The sequence below is a fragment of the Stomoxys calcitrans genome, chromosome 3 (assembly GCF_963082655.1).
Source record: "Stomoxys calcitrans chromosome 3, idStoCalc2.1, whole genome shotgun sequence".
In the NCBI taxonomy this organism is placed as follows: Eukaryota; Metazoa; Arthropoda; class Insecta; order Diptera; family Muscidae; genus Stomoxys; species Stomoxys calcitrans.
This window is the reverse complement of record NC_081554.1, coordinates 102,949,742-102,975,540: the sequence shown is the minus strand read 5'-3', so window position 1 is coordinate 102,975,540 and position 25,799 is coordinate 102,949,742. Positions and strand designations below refer to the sequence as shown.

The window sequence follows — 25,799 nt, the reverse complement described above, 5'->3', positions numbered from 1 at the left end:
GTTTCCTTGTCTTTATATGTAAAACTGAGACGTTTTCGTTCCTATATTGTCTTTATATGCATGTTCATAACTTATGGATTACCAATAAAAAAAATAGTTGATATTTGTATATATATATATATCGGAAATTCTTCGCAACCTTAAAAAACATAGGAACACCGCAAGGTGTGTTTAAGAAACTCGCTGAATTTTCCTCAACTGTTGCATCGTATATGAAAAAACTAAGCCTGCCCCACCATTCTTGATTAGCAGTTAAAATATTTCAATATCTTTCTCATTTCTAAAGCCATTCAGGGAATCAACGAACAGTTTTGGTTCCTATTTTGTCTTACTATACATGTTCATAACTAATGGGATTATCAATGGCAAAAAATATTCGGTTCGATATATATATATATATATATATATATATATATATATACAGGGTGGCTGATGAATATTGCTACAATGATGAATATTGCTACATTTTTTTTTCGGTGTATGGAATACATTTTTCTTTTATTCATGTTAAATTAAATTATTAAATTAATTATTAAATTATTATTAATTAAATTAATTAATTAATTAATTAAATTAATTATTAAATTATTATTATTAAATAGAAAAAAAGTTATTACATTTTTTTTTTGGTAGCGGCTTTCATCAGCCACCCTGTATATATATATATATATATATATATATATATATATATATATATATATATATATATATATATGATTTTATGTAATTTTCCAAAATTATGCAAAAAGGAAAATACAATGTATCCACCTTTTCGGATTAGCATGGAAAAAATGAAATAAAAAACTATAACACACATAATTTGCAATTTTTAACTGCAATAAAAACAATGAAATTAGGGTTTAAATATATGTTCGGAAAATAACTTCTACCATTTCTTTTCGATTAGGGTATGTTCTTTGACTAACTTCAAGATAGACGTGGACGTCAGGATAAATTATAAGCAAATACAGGCGTTTTTGTTTTCATACAATACTTTTGTAAAAGAAATTTTTTAAAGGAGACACACACGTACTGTGGGAATCAAACCCAAGTGGATATTTTTCCCGTCTGCATTTCTTTTAGTATTAACAATAGAAAATATAGCAAAGTCTCATGTTTATTTTGCAGAATAATCTTTTATTTAACACCGTTTGATAATAATTGAATTTAAAAAAGAAAAGTTCAACTCCCCCTACAAAAAACTTGTACAAACGAATAACTTAAGCTCTTTTAGAATAAATTTAGAAAGTGGTTTGCCTTTGATACTTTGTTTTATCACTTTGTTACTTTGTTTTGTGTGTTGATATTAAAGGGCTGCGCAAGCCGAACTGCGTGATCGTTGACCCAAGCCTTCTTCTGGGTAGTCGTCCGAATGTTGGCCATTTATTTTTAACTTATTACGGAATCTTATCGGATTCGGCGCTGGTTGTGCTATTCTAAACCTAATGTAGACCCAGACCCTCCAATCCTGAACTTCATTGATTAGATTTTCCGAACATATTGTCACAACTAAAACCTCCTCCCTAATCCTATTAACAAAGGTCGTTAGTATTCAAGATTTCTACCGTGCTTGGCCCCGCTTGTTAATGTTGGTACTAACCCACGAAATGTGGTGAGAGTTTGCATCGCACCCTATGAGTACCTCATTTCCAATTTGTTTTGCTTTCCTCACCAACCGTTCGTCTCCAACGAAGATGGCGGTGTCGGAGAGTGGAAAGGCAGATAAAGTGATGACAGGTATGCTCCACCGTCTCTCTGTCCCATCACTGTTGCATAAGACGTTGACAACTCTGGGGAAAATACATAATTTAAATTTTTATGACAAATGACGCAGACCAGTGTTAGCATAGAATAATTGGTAGATGATATGGTTCAGTCCAGAAACTTTGTTCCGGGTCGTCCATGGCTCCTGAAATAAGGCAATATGAATCTTACCCTTGCTGATTTTCTCCATCAGAGCGGGAGTAGCTGGCTCGCTCTGGTGGAGGTTTATCTGGATGACCTCAATCATTGGTCCTCCATTAGATGGGCTTCTTGGGAGTGGGTGATGGTCTGCTCCCTGTTCTTTAGGCTGCATTGGATTTCCCGTCACTGCACTGCCTGATGTTATTAAATTGGGATCTTTTCCTATCCGAGTGTTCTTAAGAAAGTCGGTAATGGTTCCATCATCGGATGCTTGTTCGTTAGGCTGTATTGAGTCGACCGCCCCTGAACTGCCTGATGTTCCAATACTAGGATCTTTGCGTATACTAGTCTTTCAAATCTTCCAAATACTAGTCTTCTGAATCGACCCCCAGCCCGTTAGGCGCTGTCGAGTGTCCCGCCACTGCACCGCCTGATGGCTCAAAATGAGGATATTTGCATATGCTAGTCATCCCAATCTTGAAAAAAAGGCCATGGCTTGTAGTACGCCATGCCTTTAGTCTTAGCCAAACTTAAGGAGAATTTCTTCCTATATCTCCTCCCAGGGAAAACCTTCCATTTCACCAAGACCAAAGCACAAAGCGTATAGTTAAAATGTCCCCTCTAAACTAGCAGCTCATAATTCGTATGAGTGGACACCTTTCAGAGTTCAACACATGTTCGATAACCCGTTCGTTTACCAAATGCCTCACCTGGGACCGACGATCTGGTGGAATCCTACCGGTTGCACAGCCGATATCTATGACTGCATAAGTCATCTCATCTGCGTTGTGCTCCCTTGCCTCTTCGGCATAAGCGGGCGACTCCTTACCTTTCTCAGCTACCATCTTCCCCTTCCGTGATGGCTATGGCATCTTTTTGAGAGTCATATCTTCCCTCCACAGGATACTGTCAGGGGTCTTCAGTGAGAGGGGCTTGGCTTTGTCTTCCCAGTGTACTTGAAAGCAGTGTATGCTCTTCGGAAGATCTGATTCCCTTTCCAGCTTCCGTAGAAGTGCTTGGAAAGTCAGTTGCACTGGCTGTACACAATCCTCTGTCTCCTTCGTCGTTCACCGGATCGCTTTTTCAGTCTGTTTGTGAGCTTAGCAAATTTATTAATGTGTAAAATTTATTATTTATTAATGTGTAAAATATCATTTTATGTCGCGGCTGTTTGCTGCCCTTCTCAATGCGGAGACGGATAAACCAGAGGGACGCACAGTTCGTTCCCAGCATTTAAGGTAATGTTTCGGACTGGGATTCAGAAAGCGACGATGTCAATAAAACAGTCATCGCAGCCAAATCGAGAAATGAGGGCAGAGGTGAGCAATGGCTTTGCTAACAGCTCACAAGCGGACCGAGGAAGCCATCCAGGGCACCACGAAGTGGACAGCGGCAGCGTAATCGGGCGAAAGTGCAGGATGGTGGAAGGGATAGAAATTACCTTTCAAACACTTCCACGAGAACTGGAAAAAGAATCAGGTCTCCCGAAGAGCATAACACTTCTAAAATGCTGAAGAAGAAACAGAGCTCCTCGCTTTCAAGTATTCTGGGAAAATCAAGCCAGCCATCCCGCAGTGGAGACTCCAGACAGCGTCCTGCGAAGGTAGACAAAGTCGAAACAGGAATGAAGGAAGCGCGAACGCCCCTGAGTCTTCATGAAGGACTGTGACTTCCAAAAGTAAGCCACAGCCATCACGGAAGGGGAAGATGGTTGCTGAGAATGGTAAGGAGCTGCCCTCTTACGCCAGAGTGGGATCAACTACCAATTATTCTATGCTAACACTGGTACTCTGCCGAGTACCTGTATTATTTGTCATAAAAATTTGAATTATATATTTTTCCCTGAGTTGTCAACATCGAATGCAATAGTGGTGAGACAGGGAGACAGTGGAACATACCTGGCATCACATTATCTGCCTTTCGACTCTAACCACCACCACCTACGTCGCAGCTGCAACGGCTGGTGAGGAAAGGAAATCAGACATCGAACGAGGTACTAATAGGGTGCGATGCGAACTCTCACCACATTTCGTGGAGTAGTACCAACACTAACAAAATTTTCATGAAATTTTTCAAAAGCAAAATTCTTAAAAAAAAAATTTCTAAAGCTAATATTTCAATAAAATGGCTTCTGAAGACTAAATTTTTTTCTATAGACTAAATTTTAATAAAAAATCCTCTTAAAATATACTTGCACAATTTTAAACCAAATTTTCAATAAAATTTTTTGTGCCTGCTCAATGCATTTACCTAAACTTTGTTAAAGTCCTTCAGCCTTATCCACAAAACTTAATGTACATTTGAAATAGGTTTATTTGACAGTTCTATAAAGGAAATCTGTCAAATAAATCAATTTCAATTCTACATTAAGTTTTGTGAATAAGGCCGTTTTTAGTTTGCTTTTCTATTCTGAATAGAAACAAAACCCTGTGGTATAATCTGGACACAATTCCAATAACAAAATGAAATTTTTTCTATATAAAGATAAAAATTTAAAAAATTTTTCATCTAAGACAACATGTTAATGAAATCTTTTCTAAAGACTTAATTTCAATGAAATTTTCTGTAAACAAAATTTTAATCAATTTTTCAAAATATTAATGAAATAGTTTCCAATGACAGGTCTGGTCCCCTATAATTTTTTCTAAAAGAAAGATTTTAATAGTATCCTTTCACATTTTCCAAACATTTTTTCTAAAGACAAAAAAGGACCACATTTAAATGAAATTTTCTTTCTGTTTCTTTTTTAAAAGTATAACATTTTTGAGATTGTTTTAAACGAAAATCATTTATTAAAATTTTTTGAGCATTTGAACAAGAAAGTTCAGTCGCCTTTCGAAATGGAACGTATACCAATGGCTGCTAAGTCCACGTATCTGTTGATCAGGCAATTTCTTTTCAATAACTTTTCAATAATAATAGTCAAACAAATATTTAACTAAAATTTCTCTAAGATATAATTCTATATGAATGTTCTCTTAATTATAAATTATTTGAAATACATCAGCAAAGAAATAAAAAAATTGAAAACCCCGATTAACTAACATTTTAATATAACTGGCCCACCCATGTGGGCCAGAGTTATCTACAATACACAGAAAAAAATTACTTACTTTTATAATCTAAACTTCTAAGTCTCATGTGTGAGTCTTGACTTCAAATATACTCCGCATTGTTGGCGCATACACAATTTGCCAATACCTTTCGATTGAATGCAGTGCATATTTCAAATGGTTCATTTATTATTTGTAGTATTCGTATCCCTCTTCTTTAATTTAAACCCCATATTGTTATTATCGGGTTATGTATATGGCCGCTTGGTAGGAATTGAAGGCAGGCCGAGCGCTAGAAACCTGACTTTATATAGCCATTTCAGGTGTTACCATACTTACGGTTTAGGGATTATAAATGTGGACTGAACAAATTTTTACCCTACAGCCATATACCCTGCCATTATTAGGCTACATGTCAACTTAGGCATAAGGCCACTCAGCCACTTGTTCACTATTTGAATGTTACTTTCATACTCTACTCCTAAAATACTTTCATTTAGACGCAGATTTAGGCCCTTGAGATTGTTGGCCCAACATTTCTATGTCAAATTCCTACTCTATTCTCAAATACCTTGAATTTGATCCCCATATTGTCATAGTAAGGGTACAAATCCGTTGGTGTCTTTTGGGGTAAAACTCTCTGAAAGTTGAATCCATATTTCAAAGTAAGGTTCGTACTCTACTTATAAAACCCTCATTGTCATAACAGTTTTTTTTAAGGAAAAAGGATGACCCCAAACACTTGACGTCATATTTTAATGCCCATTCGAGATTCCATATTTCCAGATCGCGCTACATGCCGCTTTAGCTTGTTCAGTGGCAGGGCAATCCCGCACAAAACACCCTTCTGATATTGAAATATAAAGTGCACTATTTTCATCACATGATCTTTTTAAATTATATGAATATTGTAAGTAAATCTGAGTCTATACGAACATAGAAACATACAAAAACATATGGCACCCATCACATAATGTAAGCAAAAATACTGCATCCTCTTTCCATTACTTGTTTCAATTCTCCGCCAACTATTGATACATTAAGTATATAATATGGCCACACAATTAGTTACTTTGACTCCTCTTAATGTTTACTTCAATGTTTAAATAAGTGCGTTGCCAAAGTTGTATTTAATCGTTGTCAAAATATTAAACTGACAACGTCATCGTCCACAGCGGCAGCTTAAGCTACTGACCGACCTTCATGCCAAAGAACACCAAGTATCGAAAATATCGAATGTTGCGATTATCGATAGTTTGACAGCTCTACTTCCTACTCCCAAAATCGCCATGAGAATATCGGCCTCAAATAAAAACTTTTAAGAATGGAGTACATCTACCCTAAACTCTTCGAGCGAATTTTTAAACCGATAAAGATCCAACGGGATTCAAATAAAGGCACTTATATTGTTATACTGTTTGTCAAGTGACATATTTATCATTTTCGTAGCATAGTATTTCATTAAAATTTCTTTAATTGACGAAAATAAATATTCGCGCCTTTTGTTGCATTACATCTAACAACCCCAAAGCGGACATGACCTTTTTGGGTAAGTATGTGGAAAGGCGACCTAACACATATCCCGTTTTTCATCACAGGATCATTATTCACTGCGAACATTTCAAGATAGTAGATTACATCGTCTGTATGGACATACAAACAAATATTTTTTTTTACATAATAAAGATATGAGCCCACTACATATTGCAAAATATTGCATCCTGTGCCCTACTTCTTGCATAGTATCACCACACAATTAGTTACTTTGACTGTGCAGAATAATGCATAACCGGGTATCTTCTTAATTTTCACTTTTAAGTGTAAATACAATTCTATGTTTAAATACAAAAAGTGACATCCACCCACCTACTGAATACGACCTGTACTGTAGTTAAAAAATTTTTTGTCTTGTTGTGTTGGCTCCCAAAGAATATCTTATATATACGAATTAATTTGTGTTTGTTTGTCGGATTGTTTGTTTGTGTGGTCCTTATAGACTCAAAAACGGCTGAACCAATTTCCATGAAATTTTCACTGATGGTGCATAATGATCCCGAGGTGAAAATAGGGTACTACATTTTTTGATATCTTACCGTAATTTTTAGAAACGCCAGATCTCGGTGATGGGTGGTGCGATCTAAGCGATCTAGTACCCTAGAAATAAAAATTTGGTATCCAAATTTCGGATGGGGTACCTAGGGAGGCCGTCCCACACTAAAACCTACCAAATATATATATAGACCATACAAGACAATATGGAACCCAAATGAAAGGTATTTAGGATCAAAAAACGTATCTGATATCCCATTGTCGCACATAGTATTGAGGGGACTACTCCAATCCCCAAAACACGCCTAAATCGGGCATATTTACCGACCATGACAATATGGGACTCAAATGAAAGAAGTTTGCGAGTAGAATACGAATCTGATATCCAAATGGTGTACAAAGTATCTGGGGTCCCCCCTTTCCCTAAAACACCCACCAAACCGGTCATGGGGCTCAAATGAAATGTATTTCAGGGGTAGACCACGAATGTGATATCAAAATTCGGGACCAACTGCTTAGGGGACGTCCCACCACATAACAACCCCCAAATGGGACGTATTTGCTCACCATGACAATTTGGGTAAAAGGGAGTGGATCTGGATATAGATAGTTTTTAGGGCCCATACCCCAAACCGGACATATTTGCTGACTTTTGCAAAAAGGGGTTAAAAGAAAGGTAGTTGAGATTAGAAAGCGAATTTTATATCTAATTTGTGGCCAATGCCAATGTGGGGTCAAATAAATGATATTTGAGAGTAGAGAACGATGCCGAGAGTAGAGATATTTTCAGGGCTAAGAGTTTGGGGACCACCCCACTCCCCAAAACACCTCTAAATCGAATATATTTACGCTCACGTCAATGTGTTTCTCAAATTTCGCAACCAATTTTCTGGAAGTCTACCCCTTCCCTAAAACACCCCAAAAACAGAAATTATTTACTGACCATCGCAATATGGATCTCAAATAAAGGTATTTGGGAGTAGAAAATGAATCTAATGTTTAAATGTGGAACCATGTATTTGAGACAGCGCCCCTTTTCCAAAACACTCCCCAAAGAGTTCGAATTTTGAGGTCAAGCGTTTGAGGACACCTCATCCCATAAACCAATGGCAATATTGGGCTTAAAGAAAAGGTATTTGAAGGCCAAGTGTTTAGGGGACCACCTTACCCCCGAAAACACCCCCCAAATCGGACATCATGACAATATCGGGCTGAAATAAAGACTTTTAAGAATAGAGTATATCAAACACCCAAACGTTAATGACCCTAAAACCTCCGAACGAATTCATAGGCCAATAAAGATCATATAGGATTCACATAAGGGCATTTATATTCTCATATGTTAGTAAAGCGAAATAAATGTACTATTTTCGTAGTATGGCATTTCACTAAAAGCTCTTAAATTGTCGAAAATACATATTCAAAGGATAATTTTTTCATATAAAGTAAAAGAAGGTGCAGCGGAGCGGGCTCGGTTCAGCTAGTACATACATACAAACAACATAATTGCTAACGCTGCACAATGCTGAGTCTTTAGAAATTGCCTGACCAACATGCCGCGTAGGGCCACGCACATCACACCCCCACAACACCCTCACCTACTGTAAATAGTGATAATCTTTCTTTCGCAGATCTACCATTTGTTTCTCTTACTCTCACCACTAATGCTCCCAACTATGGCTTTGCATTCACACCAGGAACGTAGCCAGGGCCAAGCGCTACAGTCTTTAAAAATAGAGATATTGAGCTGAAATTTTGCACAGATTCTTTTTTTGTCCATAAGCAGGTTAAGTTCGAAGATGGGCTATATCGGACTATATCTTGATATATATATATCTTAGGCCCATAAAAGCCACATTTATTATCCGATTTTTCTGAAATTTGGGACAGTGAGTTGTATTAGGCCCTTTAACATCCTTCGTCAATTTTGCCCAGATCGGTTCAGATTTGGATATAGCTGCCATATAGACCGATCCTCCGACTTAGGACCATAAAAGCCACATTTATTATCCGATTTAGCTGAAATTTCGGACAGTGAGTTGTGATAGGACCGACGTCCGACGTCCATCTTCAATTTTACCCAGATCGGTCCAGATTTGAATATAGCTGCCATATAGACCGATCTCTCGTTTTGAGGTTTTGGGCCCATAAAAGAGGCATTTATTGTCCGATTTCGCCGAAAATTGGGACAGTGCTTTGTGTTAAGCTCTTCGACATTTTTATGCAACTTGGCCTAAATCGGTCCAGATTTGGATATAGCTGCCATGTAGACCGATATCTCGATTTAAAGTCTTGGCCCCGTAAAAGGCGCATTTATAGTCCGATTTCACTGAAATTTGACACAGTGACTTATGTTAGGCTTTTAGACATCCGTGTCGTATATGGTTCAGATCGGTTTATTTTTAGATATAGCTACTGTACTTATTATTATTTGGTCCAAATCGGAACATATTTTGATATAACTGATATGGGGCATAGGGTATAAATTTTCACCGAATTTTGATGAAAGGTGGTTTACATATATACCCGAGGTGGTGGGTATCCAAAGTTTGTCCCAGCCGAATTTAACATCTTTTTACTTGTTTACAATGACAAAATTTTATATTTTTAATATTTTACAAAGACAACATTTTGCTGAGGGCCGCCTCAAAATTATTTTTCTTCAGGACAAGATTGTAATGATGTTGTCAGTAAAAGCCAAATTTTAATGATTTTTTTCTAAAAAATTTTAATGATATTATCATTCTAAGACAAAAGGCAAAATTTCTTTAAAAAGTTTTTTTAAATACAATATTTTAATTAATTTATTTCGAAAGACAACATTTTTATAAAAAAAAAAAATTAAATTTTTCTAAAGGCTACATTTTAATGAATTTTTTTAAGGACTAACTTTCAGAGAACGACTACTTAAAGACAAATTTACCTGGAGATTATTTTTGAAAATTTAAATTTTTCTTTTTGCATTAACATTTTAAGTCTTTTTATTATGTTTATCTGTCCCAAACAACATTTTCTGACCTGACCATCGATTCCGTTGTCCGATTTTGAAGATAAGACGGGTTTTTGTGATATTCGTACGTTTAGTACGAAATGGTAACTTTTTACCCAACGCGAACGGATGGGTCTAAAATTAGGATTTTGGGCTCAAATTAAAGGGCGTCTCGAAAAAATAAGATTTGGTGACAGCAATTTCCCAAAATAGAACCGGAAGTGGGAAAATAGTACGATTAATACCGCAATTGGTACTTATTGTTTCTTAATTCAGCTAGAGCTTTGAATTTTGGAATTTTGGTACATTATGGCCACCTAAATTGGAATGCCAAACAAGTTTTTCGACTTTTGGACGTTTGGAACAAAAAGTACCAAAAAAGGTACGAAATAGGTGAACTTTATATGTGGCGAACGGGTAGAGCTAGAACTTCGAAATTTGGCTTAAATGATTGTTGTGGCGAAATAAAGGGGGTATTTAGAAAAAAGTAATGGAAACGGAAGAACCGTACATTTAGTACCATATTTGGTACCATTCATTTATACTTTCTTCGAGGTTCAATCCGTTCTGAAATTGAGCTCTGAAATTTAATATGTTGATTCTCCTAAGAAATATATGTTGGCTGACTAAGTGATTTTTTAACAAATCATACGTTTTGGTACCAAAAAATAAGAACTAGCTTAATTACTTTTTCAGTGAAAGAAAAGGGTAAAATAAAAAAAAATTGCTAAAAGTGATCGAAGTCTTGACAAATGTACGATAAGTTGTGCTAAATATGAATTGTTGAAATAGTACGAGGAGTGGAATAAAAAGTAGTGTATTTGGTACTATTTAGTACTTTTTTTATACAGGGTGATTTTTTTGAGGTTAGGATTTTCATGCATTAGTATTTGACAGATCACGTGGGATTTCAGACATGGTGTCAAAGAGAAAGATGCTCAGTATGCTTTGACATTTCATCATGAATAGACTTACTAACGAGCAACGCTTGCAAATCATTGAATTTTATTACCAAAATCAGTGTTCGGTTCGAAATGTGTTCATTCACCGTAACGTTGCGTCCAACAGCATCTTTGAAAAAATACGGTCCAATGATTCCACCAGCGTACAAACCACACCAAACAGTGCATTTTTCGGGATGCATGGGCAGTTCTTGAACGGCTTCTGGTTGCTCTTCACTCCAAATGCGGCAATTTTGCTTATTTACGTAGCCATTCAACCAGAAATGAGCCTCATCGCTGAACAAAATTTGTCAAAATTTGAACACATTTCGAACCGAACACTGATTTTGGTAATAAAATTCAATGATTTGCAAGCGTTGCTCGTTAGTAAGTCTATTCATGATGAAATGTCAAAGCATACTGAGCATCTTTCTCTTTGACACCATGTCTGAAATCCCACGTGATCTGTCAAATACTAATGCATGAAAATCCTAACCTCAAAAAAATCACCCTTTAGATTGATTGATACTTTCTATACAGATTTGAAATTTGGGATACAGGCACATCATGGCAGTATGTACCGGACGAAATTTTGTTGATATTCGCACATTTTGGTACTAAAGCGTACAATATGGCACTTTCTTTACGGGTTGAGCTACAGCTCTGAAATTTGGAATACAGTTACATCTAGGTACACATTTTTTTTTGATATTCGTTCATTTTGTTTCTACAACGTACAAAGTGGTACTTTCTTTAAAGACTGAGCACATCGGTGAAATTAGGGATACAGGTACATCTTGGCAGTTTGTAACGGGCGACTTGAAGATTTTTTTTTTGAAATTTTAACATTTAGGTACTAAAGACTAGAAGTTTTTTTCTTTTTAATTTAGGCACTAAAACTTCCAAAATGTTCTTTCTTTACGGATAAGGCTAAAGATATATAAATTACAGTTACACTTTGATGTTGGGTGTTCCATCGGGGGTAGCGAAGCCACCGGGCTTATGCTAGTATTGTCATAATTTAGAGAATTTATATTGACCTAGCAATTTTTGAAATATTTTGAATTTGGTGAATTTTTGAAAAAAAAAAATCTTATTTCCTAAGCCCCTACAACAAAAAAATAATTTTCTTAATATTTTATGACCATTTAGTGCAGAAAGCTTGATTTAATGAACTTGGCATAAAATAGAACGTGCTGTAGTAGGATTATTACCATACATTTATTTTTTATAGAATCATCAAATGCAACAAGACATTAAAACGGATTCCAGAAATCTCACTCCTAAGAATTTTGAGAAATTTTGTCGTTTGATTTTTGGGATATAAAAAATTGCCGACTTTTGACAAGTCAATTTTCCCCCAAAACATGACGGGGGAAATTTCATTGCGATACCTCTTTCCTAACTCAAGCTAAAATTTTCTAAGGCAGCTCTTTTCTTGGATATGTTTTGTCGTTAAGCAGCAAGAGCCGTTGCCGTTGTCTAGCGTTCGAAGCCATAGGTATTTTTACCAATTTCACAGGAACAGAAGAATTTTGACAATTTTCGATTTTGTGGGGTGGGCCGCCCCGACCCCAAAATTAAATTCTGGCTACGTCCCTGATTCACACCCATTACGAATGCTTTAGAAAAATCCAACAACAATATGCTGTGTTTATGCTTCTTCTTGTTTTATTGGAAATTACAATAATTCCTCATTTTCATGGTTTTTATGTTTAAAAAATTAATTTTCATATTTATTCGTCACTTTTCCGAAAAAATATCTTTCGATTGATGCCAATTTCATTAAAATCCATTTCGGCGTTCGGCCGTTATATGTACGACAAAATTACCCTTATAAAACCCTTGGCCGTTTAATAATACATAAGTGAATTTATTATCAATTTTGCTAATGATGAATACTTTTTTTGACCGCTGTACATATATACTATTTCAAATGAAACGATTTCGTTTTTTACTTGGAATTGCATAATCCTCAGCAGCGTTGATTTTCGTACAAATTAATTAGATTTCTATGCTTTAACCGTGGATTTGAGATATTTTTTAAAAATGTTTTGATTTCCTTCAATAAAAATCTTTTTACGACGAAAAGATTTTGTAAACAATAATTTCCTTAAGTGTTATTTATGTACGAAAAACGAAATTTGACGAGTCAAATTCTATGTTTTCTGAAAATTTCCAACTCCCTTGATAAGGAAATAAATTAAAATAGGGAAGATTTTTGTTAAATCCTATTAATTAGCAGAATTTTTCCATGATAACAAGTTTTATATTACACATAAGTTTGCCGCTAGAACATTTGACATCAATTAGTGGGCACATCTTGTGCTAATTGAATGAAAAAGGTTTTTAAAGAATTTGCCTTTGGAGAATATTTGGAAATAATTTTCTTTCTGAAAATGATCATTTTTGAAGAGGATATAAATTATTTATTAATTGACGAACATAAATCAAATATAACTTAAAACGCAAATAAAATTGACAGAGAAAGACAAGTTTACGACTGCAATTACGTAGAAATCTCTTCGTATTTCTGGCCTTAGTTGTACCACCTTTTGTTATTTTATCTCCAATAAATGAGGAAAACTTTAGGACATGTAGCAAATTATAAGCATAAACGGCAATAATGGAATAAAATTTAAACCGGATTTTCGATCGATTTTAATAGAGTTCCATGGAGAATTTAGCGACATCATTTAAGCAGAGTGTAGATGGCTCTTCGTAAAAATAGGTTAAAATTAAAAAAAATAAAATCCTGAAATATTTAACAATTATAATTGCATAATGTTTAATTTGCGTAAAATTTTACGGAAATAAAAGTCAATTAAATCCAATTGAGCGACACAAACAATAACCTGAAATCATAAAACTTAAACTAAAATGAGCATGAAAGAAAAAATTTCATAAAAATGCTGAAGTTGCTTCCCCGAAGCTATCACCATAAAACTAAGATATTTGCAAAGACAAGCACATTTTGAAGTATTTGAAAGATAAGGATCCGCCTAAAAATAGTGTGTTGGCAATCAGTACAAAATTAAGCTCTGACTTTATGACAAAATGTCACCGCTTATGGGTCAGTTTTTGCACCCAGTAGCGACCACAATTTTCAATAAAAAATTGAGGTGCTTTTACCTATTTCACACTGATAGAAGAATTTTGAGAATTTGCGATTTTTAAAAAATGTAGGGTGACCCACCCAAAAAAAAAAAAAAATAAATTAAATCATGGCTACGTCGCTGCCTCCCATGTATGTGTCGGGTCGCCTGATTTTCACCTCTAGAGCCTTTGCAAGCGCAATTATAAAACGGTCTTCTCAAAATTGTGTACAACTATTTCCTCTACGACACTTAAAGTATGTACTATGAACGGATTTTGGTCGAAAAGGCATTTTAATAAAATTTTTCTAAAAACAAAATTTTAGTTCAAGTTGACTCGCATGACCGGCTGTTAAAACAAATAAAAAGATGATAACATTTTAATGAAATTTTTTCCAAACAACATTTTAATGAAATTATACCAAACAAAATGTTAATGACATTTGTTGAAAAGGATTTTTTTAAATAAAATTTTAATAATTTTTTTTCTAAAGATTTTTTCATTAAATTTTCGAAGCACAAAATTTCAAGATATATTTCAAAGAAACTTTTAAAGGCAACATTTATATTTGCGCTGGGCAAACATTCTCCATTTCGTACTTTTTAGTGCCTAAACGTACGAATATCACCAAATCCGGTCTTATCCTGTGCCTATGACCAAAGACCAAAAACATTCGTAAAAAATTTCATGGTTATAGCTTTAGTCGTTTGGGCTGGGTGATTAAACGATTAATCGACAACCTGTTCCGGTCTTGTGCAATTGGAATAAACCATTAATCGAATAATCCAAAAATATAAATAAATGTACACCCTAATAGGATGGCCCACTGACCAGCCGTCAGGATTGTTGGGATTGTTCCCGCTTTTATTATTAAGCCTTAGACCACATCCTTGTTAAATTTGTACCAATTATGGTTTTCAACCCAGTTTTTTTTTATATTTTTTATAAATTTTAAAAGCTGTATCTTCATGACATCCTCATGTGTGCTGTTATGAATGAAATTCTGAAATAATTTAATACTAGATTTGACGCACCACTGCATGTTATCTTATATCTAAAAATCAATTTGTGTTTATTTGTCGGTTTGTTTGTTTGTGTGTTCCTTATAGACTCAAACACGGCTGAACCAATTTCCATGAAATTTTCGCTCTCTTATAGTACCCAAATTTCGGATGGGGTACCTGGGGGGCCGTCCCACCCTAAAGCCTACTAAATATAAATTTAGACCATTCAAGACAATATGGGACCCAAATGAAAGGTATTTAGGATCAGAAAACGAATCTGATATCCAATTGTCGGACATACATAGGGTTAGGAGGACTAACCCAATCCCCTAAATCGGACATATTTATCGACCATGGCAATATGAAAGGAGTTTGCGAGTAAAATACGAATCTGATATCCAAATGGTGTACAAAGTTTCTGGGGGTCCCCCCTTTTCCCAAAACACCGCCCAAACTGGACTTATTTACTGACCATGACAATATGGGGCTTAAATAAAAGGTATTTGAGTGTAGAATGCGAATCTGATATCCAAATGTGGGGCCAAGTGTTTGGGGCCAAGTGTTTGGGGCCGCCCCTCCTAAAACACCCCCAAAGAGGGCCACAGCAATATGGGGCTCAAATGAAAGGTCTTTGGGAGTAAGCAGGAATCTGATATCAATATTAGGGAAAAATTGTCTATCCTACCTCCGCAACACCACCCATATCGAATTTGTGTATTTGCTGACTATTCCAATATGGGGCTGTAATAAGAGGTATTTTAGAGTTGAACATGAATCTGATATATATTTTCAGGGCAAAGTCACTGAACGGCCACCACATAACCCAAAACACTCACCAAACCGGTCATGGGGCTCAAATGAAATGTATTTCAGGAGTAGACCACGAATGTGATATCAAAATTCGGGACCAACTGCTTAGGGGACGTCCGACTCCATAATAACCCCCAAATGGGTCGTATTTGCTCACCATGACAATTTGGGTAAAAGGGAGTGGATGTGGATATGATAGTTTTTAGAGCCCATATCCCAAACCGGATATAGTTGCTGAGTTTTGCAAAAAGGGGTTAATAGTAAGGTATTTGAGATTAGAAAACGAATTTGATATCTAATTTTGTAGCCAATGAAAATATGGGGTTCAAATAAATGATATTTGAGAGTAGAGAACGATGCCGAGAGTAGCGATATTTTCAGAGCTAAGTGTTTGGGGGATCATCTCACTCCCCAAAGCACCTCTAAATCAAAAAATTTACGCTCAAGTCAATGTGTTGCTCAAATGAAATGTTTTGGGGAGAAGAGCACGAGATTGACACCCACTTACAGAACCAATTTTCTGGGGGTCTACCCCTTCCCTAAAACACCCCACAAACAGCAGTTATTTACTGACCATCGCAATATGAGGCTCAAATAAAGGTATTTGGGAGTAGAAAACGAATTCATGTATTTGAGGCACCGCCCCTTTTCCAAAACACTCCCCCAAAGAGTTCGAATTTTGGGGCCAAGTGTTTCAGGACACCTCATCCCATAAACTCCCCTTAAACCAATGGCAATATTGGGTTTAAATAAAAGGTATTTGAGCACGATGCTGATATTATTGCAGGGCCAAGTGCCTAGGGGACCACCTCACCCCCAAAAAGACCCCCAAATCGGACATCATGACAATATCGGGCAATATCAAACGCCCAAAACGTTAATGACCCGAAACCCTCCGAACGAAATCATAGGTCAATAAAGGTCATATAGGATTTAGATAAAGGCATTTATATTCTTATACTGTTAGTCAATCGAAATAAATTTACTATTTTCGTAGCATGGTATTTCACTAAAAGCTCTTTAGTTGTCGAAAATACATATTCGAAGGATAAAAAAGGCGCAGCGGAGTGGGCCCGGTTCCACTAGTACTCTGTATAAAATACACAATAGTAGAGTTTAGAGGTGACCACGTGACTTGTCGTGTCACGTGTGAGTCATATGATTCGTGAATGAGATCCAAATCCAATTACATGATTGAATTAAAATTATTCGGGCCTGAGTGAAATGACTAATGACGACTGACGAGAAATCCACGATGCACGAGACGCTCATGACTCACGAGAAAATCACTACTAATGTTTGCAAAAAATCGACAGCTGTGCCAAGGGTATGGTTAGAGTATGTATAAAATAGTATGTTGTCTAAGGGTCAATGTCACGAATTATTGGTTTGTGGTGATTTTAAACATTGTCAAAATTATAATGAAGTTGAATTCTCGGCCACAATATTTAAATATATACGTTTGATTTCTTAAAAGAAACCACACGTTTATATGTTTGCTTAGACATAACTCAGCACCTAATTAGAAGTTGACAAGTTTTCAAGTATTTATGAAAGGTCTCTTTTTCACATAAAGTGCGTTTTATTTGGCAATAATGGAGTTTTTCATAATTATATTTTTTGTTTGTCATAAATTATATAAAATTGGTTATATTGTACAATATATTTGTATAACTATGTCACCCCGCTCCGGTAAAAATTATGGTAAGCTGTAATTCAAAACTTACTTGTAAAGAGCGTTTAGTAAATAACAACACAACCTAGATATAAATTACCCCAATTTAATTTAAATTATAAATATTACGATTAGTATTTTAATTTCCACCGTGGCAAGAAACATTGTAATTTAAACATTAAAAGTATCGCAGAATTTATGAAATGTTTGAGATCTCTCTTTTGGAAACGCATTTAACAATGTAATTCCGTGCAATATGCACGCCTTTCACCAGTGCCAAAGTACACGTGCTTATGTAAGTAAAGATGCAGTTCCTTTAGGAGCGCATGGCCCATTGGCGTTGATGAATATAACATCACACTTCTATCAGTCCAGCATTTGTAGAAGCATTCGAAGAATTATGACTTTAATATCCATCTTAGAAACTTTGCCAGAAAGTCCTGCAAAAGTATTATACATTATTATAGCATTACTTTTTGAAACGGAAGCATATGATAGAACCAAACAAACATATTTTGGGGGTAGCCAATAAAATGAGCAATCGAATGAGGGCGGGATATCATACATAGGAAGGATTCATAAGTTGGTGTCGGTATTGACTACTAATCTTGATTTCACAAAATATGATTCAGCTCTCCACATTTTTTCCTTCTATTTAGAAATAAAAAAGGTAAAAGAAATATTTTGTTGCTTAACTTTTGGATTCTTATCAGTGCTGGCAGGTCTTTTTACCAAAAAAAAACGTAAAAATTGAGGTAAACAATCCTCAAAATCGTTAAAAATTTTCGAGAAATCATCAAAAAATAGTAACTCTCTTAAATTAGTCTATTTCAATTAAATGGTGCGAGTTTCGAATGTTGGTTTATCAATGCCTTAACATCAAAAATATTGAAGGTTAATTTTATTTTAAATAAAAACATAAATATTCATTTTTTTTATAAAGAGGACATACGAAAACAAAAAAAAATTAGAATACACACTTTAATATTTGGATTTGGGGGCTAATAACATTCAAATGCTTTATTATATAAAGGGTGGTTAATTTTAAGTGCCGTTGTTCAATGTGAAACAAAACCCAAAACGACAAGTTTTTCTGCATTTCATTTGACATTTCTCAATTTCAGACTACAACAGAGCATTCTGATCAGCTTTCGGAATTGTTGCAAAAAACTTTAACAAAATGTCTAAATTTTTTGAACAAAACTGGATGAAGTTTTTTGTACTAAATGGCATTTATTTATTTCACATGTTTTTAGCTTATAGGTGTTTTTGTTTTTATATGGTATTTGACAGTTGTCCACGTGAAAAGACGAAAAGAGTACCAACCCTAACTCAATTTTAATGATGGAAAATGCACAATCAAGCAACGCGTTAAAGTTAGTTAAATTAAATTAAAATTAACATCCGCCTTTAAAATTAAACCACCCCTTACATTAAAATTGGAAAATTATGCGGATTTGTCATACAAAGTCAATCATTAACCATAATCCTGAACTTATCAGCAACATATAAAGGGATTCAAAGCGAAAATCGTTAAGCGTCAAAGTGCCAATTTTGATTCTTATTTATTGTGATTGTGGGTGTTGTCGCTTTTTTGATTTTGAGCTAAACGCATTAAAAGTTTATGAAATACTAGGGTATACTGGCAGCATTTACACCACAATATCTCGACTGTCATAAAAGTCAAGACACGGAAAATAAATAATTTTAGGATCGGTTTATGATTAATTGTAATAAAACTAAGCGCTTTCATATTCAGGCAGTATGTTTCGCTACCCCGGTTTTGTACTACCACATTTTTAGCGTCGGACTTCCGGACTTCTCTTAGTTTATAAAGTTATGAAATTTTGTAATAACTGCGTATAAAATTTCAGAAATCTGTACCCTTCCAAATAGTACCAAGAATAACAATACATCAGAAAAATTGTTAAGTTGCCCAATATATATTGTCAAGGTATAAATAAATACCAATTTTGTGCGCTTAAGCTTAGTTCCTAAAAAAGTAAAATCTTGTATGTTTAATAATCTAAATGTGCCATCTCGATTAAAGCAATCTGCTGGTCCCCTAAAATATACCGTCAAGGTGAAGCTGTATTTCAATATTGAGAGTTTTAGCTCACTCTGTAAAGACAAATACCTAAATGTACGAATTAAAATAAACTCATCTGGCCGCCCAGTAAAATATTACAAAAGAAAATACCATTTGGACGTTTTAGTACTAAAATGTACGATTTTGAAACAAAATCTTCTGGTTGCCCAATATATATTGTCAAGGTGTAGCTGTATCCCAATTTTGAGAGCTTAAACTCACTCCGTAAAAACAGCACCATTTTGTACGTTTAAGAATCTAAATGTACGAATTATAAAAAAACTTCTTGTCGCCCAATAAATTCTGCCATGGTAGACCCACATCTCAATATTAAGCGCTTTATCTCAATTCGTAAAGAAATTACCATTTTATACGTATAGTACCTAAATGTAAGAATGTCAAAAAAATCGTGTGGGCGCCCACTATACATTATCAAGGTGTACGTACCTATGTGCCAAATTTGTAAAGGAAGTACCATTTTGTTCTTTTATTACCAAAGTATGCATATTAATAAAAAATCTTCTGGTCGTTCAACGCTTCCAAGATGTAGGTTAGGTTAGGTAATAGTGACAGTTCTTTGGTATACCACAGTAGAGAGCGCACAACAAGCCGATTACTGGTTTAGGTGTATGTCCATAGTGGCGTGGACAGGATTAATATCTGCACCCTCCTTTAAAACTAACCTAACGTATACCACAGTAGCCACAGACCAAGGTCTCTGGTGGGAATCGAACCTACGACCACCTTACTGGCAATCCGAGCACGCTACCAACTCGTCTACAGGGGCGCCAAGATGTCACTGTATTCTAAATTTGAAAGTTGCAGCTCAGTTTGTAATGACGCATGTACGCCTTATACCTAAATGTACGCATTAAAAAAAAAACTTAGTGGCCCAATATATACTGTCAAAGTGTAGCTGTATCCCAATTTTGAGAGCTTCATTTCAATCCGTAAAGAAAGTACCAAACAGTATAAACTGCAGTACTGTATTTCAATTTTGGTACCTTTTCACTTTTCATTTAGTCAACCATCACATATTTTCTAGTTGTATCTACTTGCCAAACTTCAGAGCTATAGCTCAATCCGTAAAAAAGTACCAAATGGTACCGATTGCGGTACTATGTTTCATATTTGTTCTTTCTAGTCACTTCACGTCGCACTTCACGTCACTCGCCCTGTGCGAAGTCAATCAGATTCGTACGATTCTTGTCCTTTGTAGTACCTCAATTTACGAATGTCCAAAAACGCATACAGTCGCGAAATTAAGGTTACCAGGTTCCAAAACTCAGAGGTATGGCTCAATCCGTACAGAAAGGATCAAATGGTACCGAAGGGTAGAACACGAATTATTTATTCCACTTATCGATTCGTCGATTTTGTGAACAAATCTTATTATTTTTATATATTTCGAGGCGCTGTTTAATTTGGGCGCAAATTGTTCCTTATAATTCTAAACCTTTAGGTTCGTCGGCCAAAATATGTTTACCATTTGGGCTGGGCGTTGATCAGTCAAGTTTAGCGTAACGGAACAACAGATTAAGTATATATATATATATATATATATATATATATATATATATATATATATATATATATATATATAAATAAATATATATATATATATATATATATATATATATGTATATATATATATATATATATACATATATATATATATATATATATATATATACATATATATATATATATATATATATATATATATATATATATATATATATATATATATATATATATATATATATATATATACATATATATATATATATATACATATATATATATATATATATATATATATATATGTATATTTATATATATATATGTATATATATATATATATTTATTTCCAATCAGAGTATATTAACCATATTACTATAAAATATGGCCAATTGTAAATTGTTCGGTGTAGGCATAGGGCATCAACAAGCTCTATTTATCGAGTTCTGTCGTTGGCCCAAGCCCTGGCTCCATTCCACGAAATATGGGTTGATTCCAACTCGCTGTCCTTGCGGATTCCAGTCAAGAACATATCGCGCGGTTGGCGTCGGATATGACCCAAAAAAGTCCATTGCCTCTTTTGGATTTCTACAGGCGAAAGTGTTTCTTCTTACTTGCAATTCTTCATTCGAAATACAGTTCGGTCAGAAAATTCTAAGTATTTGGCTTAGGCAGCGATTTATGAAAACTTGGACCTTACGGGTAGTCGCTTGCGTCAAGCTCCAATTTGTACTACCATGTTCTAAAATCGATTTCACACTACTGTTGAAGATCCGGACTTTTGCATTATGTGAGATGTTACTGCATTTCCAAACTTTGTTGAGTTTAAGAAAGACGCTTCTAGCCTCGTTGATACGTTCGCGTATGTCTGCCTCTGATCCTCCATCTTTTGTTATTTTGCTGTCAAGATAAGAGAAGTTGTCAACGTCTTCAATGATATGGTCGCTTATAGTGAGCTGCGTTATCAATTTAGTCTTTGCTATGCTTATCCTCAGACCTACTTTGGCTGCATATTCATTCAATCGTTCCAGTTTCGCATTTATGTGCTCGAAGCGATGCGCAGAGAAATATATCATCCGCGTTGTCGATGCCTTCGAGGAAGTCGTTAATACCCATGCGTATGCCATAGGGTGACTCAGCATTAGTTGCTTCTAAAATGGAGTCTAATCAAATTAAAAATAGCGTCGGTGATAGGATGCAACCCTGCTTCACTCCCTCGTCGATCCCGAAGGGTCGGCTCTCTTTTTCATTGAAACGGACTTAAATTTCAGCATTTCTATACAGCTCCCTAATTAGTCCCACGATTTTTTCGGGGATGCCCTTATTCAACAGCGTGCTCCACATTGAACTTCGCGAAACTGTGTCATAAGCACGCTCGAAGTCGATGAATAAAAGGTATAGGTGTGTATTAAGTTCTGCAGACTGTTCAATGATTATGCGCAGGGAGTTAATGTGGTCGGCACAAGAACGTCCTGGCCGAAAACCTGCCTATTCCTTCCTCGAAATGCTGTCAAGTGCAGGCGAAATACGCTGCAGAAGAAAAATTTCCGTCACGCAAATAATTTATATTGGCCGTATATTTTTAGGGATTTTTTCCATTACTCTTTAATTTTAAAATCTAAACTTCACAGTGGAATATAGTTTTATATTGTGTAGATAAGCTAGACGAAAATAAGAGTACGATTATACGATTATATTAATAAACAACAATTTAAAGGGCATTAAGCTCGGCCGGGCCGATGAAATGCATTATTTATGCATCCATAGCAGCTTTATCCAAATATGGTCCGATTTTTTTTATATACAAGTCACTGTCCAATTTTGGTTCAATATTGGTCTTTTTGGTAGCTATATCCAAATATAGATCGATCTGAACCGTATAAGACACGGATGTCGAAAAGCCTAACATAAGTCACTGCGTTAAATTTAGCGGGGCACAAATCTCAAACCGAGAGATTTGTTTATATGGTTTATATCATATAATGTGGTCCGATCTGGGCCAAATTGGAAAAAAATGTCGAAGGACTTAACACAACTCGCTGTTCAAAATTTCAACGAAAGCGGACAATAAATGCGCATTTTATGGGCCCAAGACCTTAAATGGGACCTTAAAGATCGGATAATAAATGTGGGGCCTAAGACCTTAAATCGGCAGATCGGTCTATATGGGGGCTATACCAAGACATAGTCTGATATAGCCCATCTTCGAACTTAACCTGCCTTTGTTCAAAATTTTGGCACAATATCTCTATTTTTAAAGACTGTACCGTATTTCAACAGACAGACGGACGGACATGGCTAGATCGTTTTTTTACCCAAAGTACAAACTTGTTGTTGAAAGGCGCTCTTTGCAAGCCAAAATATAACAACAACAATAACATATCCTTAAGCAAGGCAAAAAAAACCATCTAACCAGCCAACGCATGTGCTTTGCTTCGGGTGGTGGTGTTTTTGTTGTGTTTTGTTGCTCGGCTCGCGCTGCTTTGTCTCTTTCGTTTTACAGCTTGGGGTTTCCTCTGTCACTCTTTACTATTATCCTTTAAAACAAATTTTAATAATTTTGGTGCCGCAAGAGTATTGAAATCATGATCTGATGTTTGTTAGTCTTGCACGCATCCCGTAGCCTCGTACCTGGGTTTGCAAGCCATGAATGGCACGGGAGCTTTGTGCTCTACATAGTAGTACGCCTAATTTTACTACCTCATATAAAAAATTTTTTGAGTCAAAAAAATTTCAATAATTTTGTTTGTCAAGTCTTTTGTAGAGACTTACTTACGCGCTTCAACAAAAAATGTTTTCGATTCAATGGTAAAATTTGTTGAGATTTTAAAGATCCACATCCTCATTATCAGATAAGTTCTCAAAGAAATGAGAACCTAAAGTGGAACTATAATAGGAACCGATGAGTGGAACGGACATGTTTTCCGTAGCATGTTGTCCTCACCTCTTATAGGTGTGGGTGCCTTGGCACCTGTAGTCGAGAATAATGCTTCAAGCGCACAACCAGTCGTCAGACTAAAAAATGAGGAAGAGACGGATAAACCAGAGGGATGCACAGTTCGTCCCCAGCCTTTGAGTAAAGGTGGGGTTTCCGATTCAGATTCCGACAGCGACATTGTCAACGAAACAATCATCGCAGTCGAATCGAGAGATGAGGATACTGGGATGACGGCACAAGTGAGCGATGAATTTTGCAAGCTCACAAACAGACCGAGAAAACGATCCGGGGCACGACGAAGGAGACAGAGGAGTGTGTGCCGGCAGCGCAGGACGCTATTGGCTATGGGAAAAACTACAATCAAAACGTACACATAATGATAGAGCGTTACATGTACCGTTCATTTGTTTAGTTTACAATGGTTGCCTGAAATCAATGGCTGCAGACAGAAATCTCTGGTGGGAATCCACCCAACGACCCCGCACTGGTAATCCGAGCTCGATCCCATTTAGCCACAGGGCCGCTCCTTTAGGTTAAGTTTAATGGCAGTCTTCCATCCGATACATTTAAACGTTTTCGTCCACTGTAATACCATAGGAACAGAAGAAGTACGACGCCTTCCAGTTCCTTCCGTTGAACCATCTAGATGCAACATTTTGCGAATGTTCACCTCCACTTATTTAGAAAAGTTGACGAAGAAATGAGAACCTAGAGGAACTCTTTCTGCCTGTCAGATACATATGTTGTGTAGTCTCCTCACCCTCGACTTCTTCACAGCTTCTGCAGAAATCGTAACTTGCAACTTTCAGCAACCTGCCATGAAGGACACAATGAGTGAGATGTCTGTTTTAGCCAACCATTGTGAAGTGGTAGACCTCTTCAAGTCTAGATTGGGCCACACAATTTTGGAGTTTTCTCAATTCGTACTTTGTGACCATTTGTCATTCGTTGCCATTCAAGACTGATCCGGAAGACCTAGACCTAAATGTCGCCAGAGATCGCCCACAGATTTCAGTTCCTCTGGAATGTGTAAGGTAGTTTTTAATCTCGCAAGCGCGTCTGCTCTACAATTCCCTGAGATTTGTATGTGCTCTGGCGCAGGCAAGCTGAATTTTTAACTATTTAGCCATCTCGTTGAGATCATCGACAGTCGAGTGCGGTTTTTGAAATGAGAAATAGGTTTCCCAGAGATTTAATGGCTGCCAAGCTGCCTAAGAAGATATTTATGCCTATCTTCGTTATTACATTATCGGCCTAGACCACTTACATTCTTTCCGTCATTCGATTCGTTCACCAATTCATTGAAAGCAGCTGTTTCCCCTTTATAAAGTCAGCAGTTTTCAATGAATTGGCGAACGAATCGATTGACAAAAAGAAAACTAAACTGCAAGCAACTTTGCGTGAAACACACTGCAGTAGTCTTTCTCTTCAGAGTACAACCCAAAGCCTACTTGGTCGTATAGTTGTGAACCATAAGTACAGAAGTCGTAACTTCTATTACCCGGTATATTTTAGTTCCAATCGGTTGTTTCAGGAATAGTGGTATAGTATTATTCATCAAAAAGCCGCTCAGGCAAGGTGTAATTTACACTCCCTGTTTTCTTGCTGGTGTAAAGAGCAAGAGTTGCCTTTCTCACCTTTCCAACATATTTGAATTGAAGTTCATTTCCAGCGAAACACCTTGGTATTTGTGCTTCGAGTAAATGGAACATTTCCTTCTCTCAAGGAG

General features: G+C 36.0%; 1 protein-coding gene across 5 annotated transcripts in view; it reads right to left on the bottom strand.

Annotated features, from left to right (window-relative positions):
• Positions 1–25,799, bottom strand: part of LOC106091953 (tubulin monoglutamylase TTLL4) — a 179,011-nt gene that overhangs the window by 8,855 nt on the left and 144,357 nt on the right. Inside the window, exon 10 of one of the 5 annotated variants that reach the window (XM_059364273.1) lies at positions 17,613–17,962. The exons of 3 other annotated variants lie outside the window; for them this stretch is intronic. In XM_059364273.1, the coding sequence (XP_059220256.1) occupies positions 17,921–17,962 (42 nt within the window). In that variant the 3' untranslated portion in view covers positions 17,613–17,920. Of the gene's footprint in view, positions 1–17,612; positions 17,963–18,037; positions 18,174–25,799 lie in introns of those variants that run through there. One more of the 5 variants, XM_059364271.1, reaches the window with a different exon arrangement.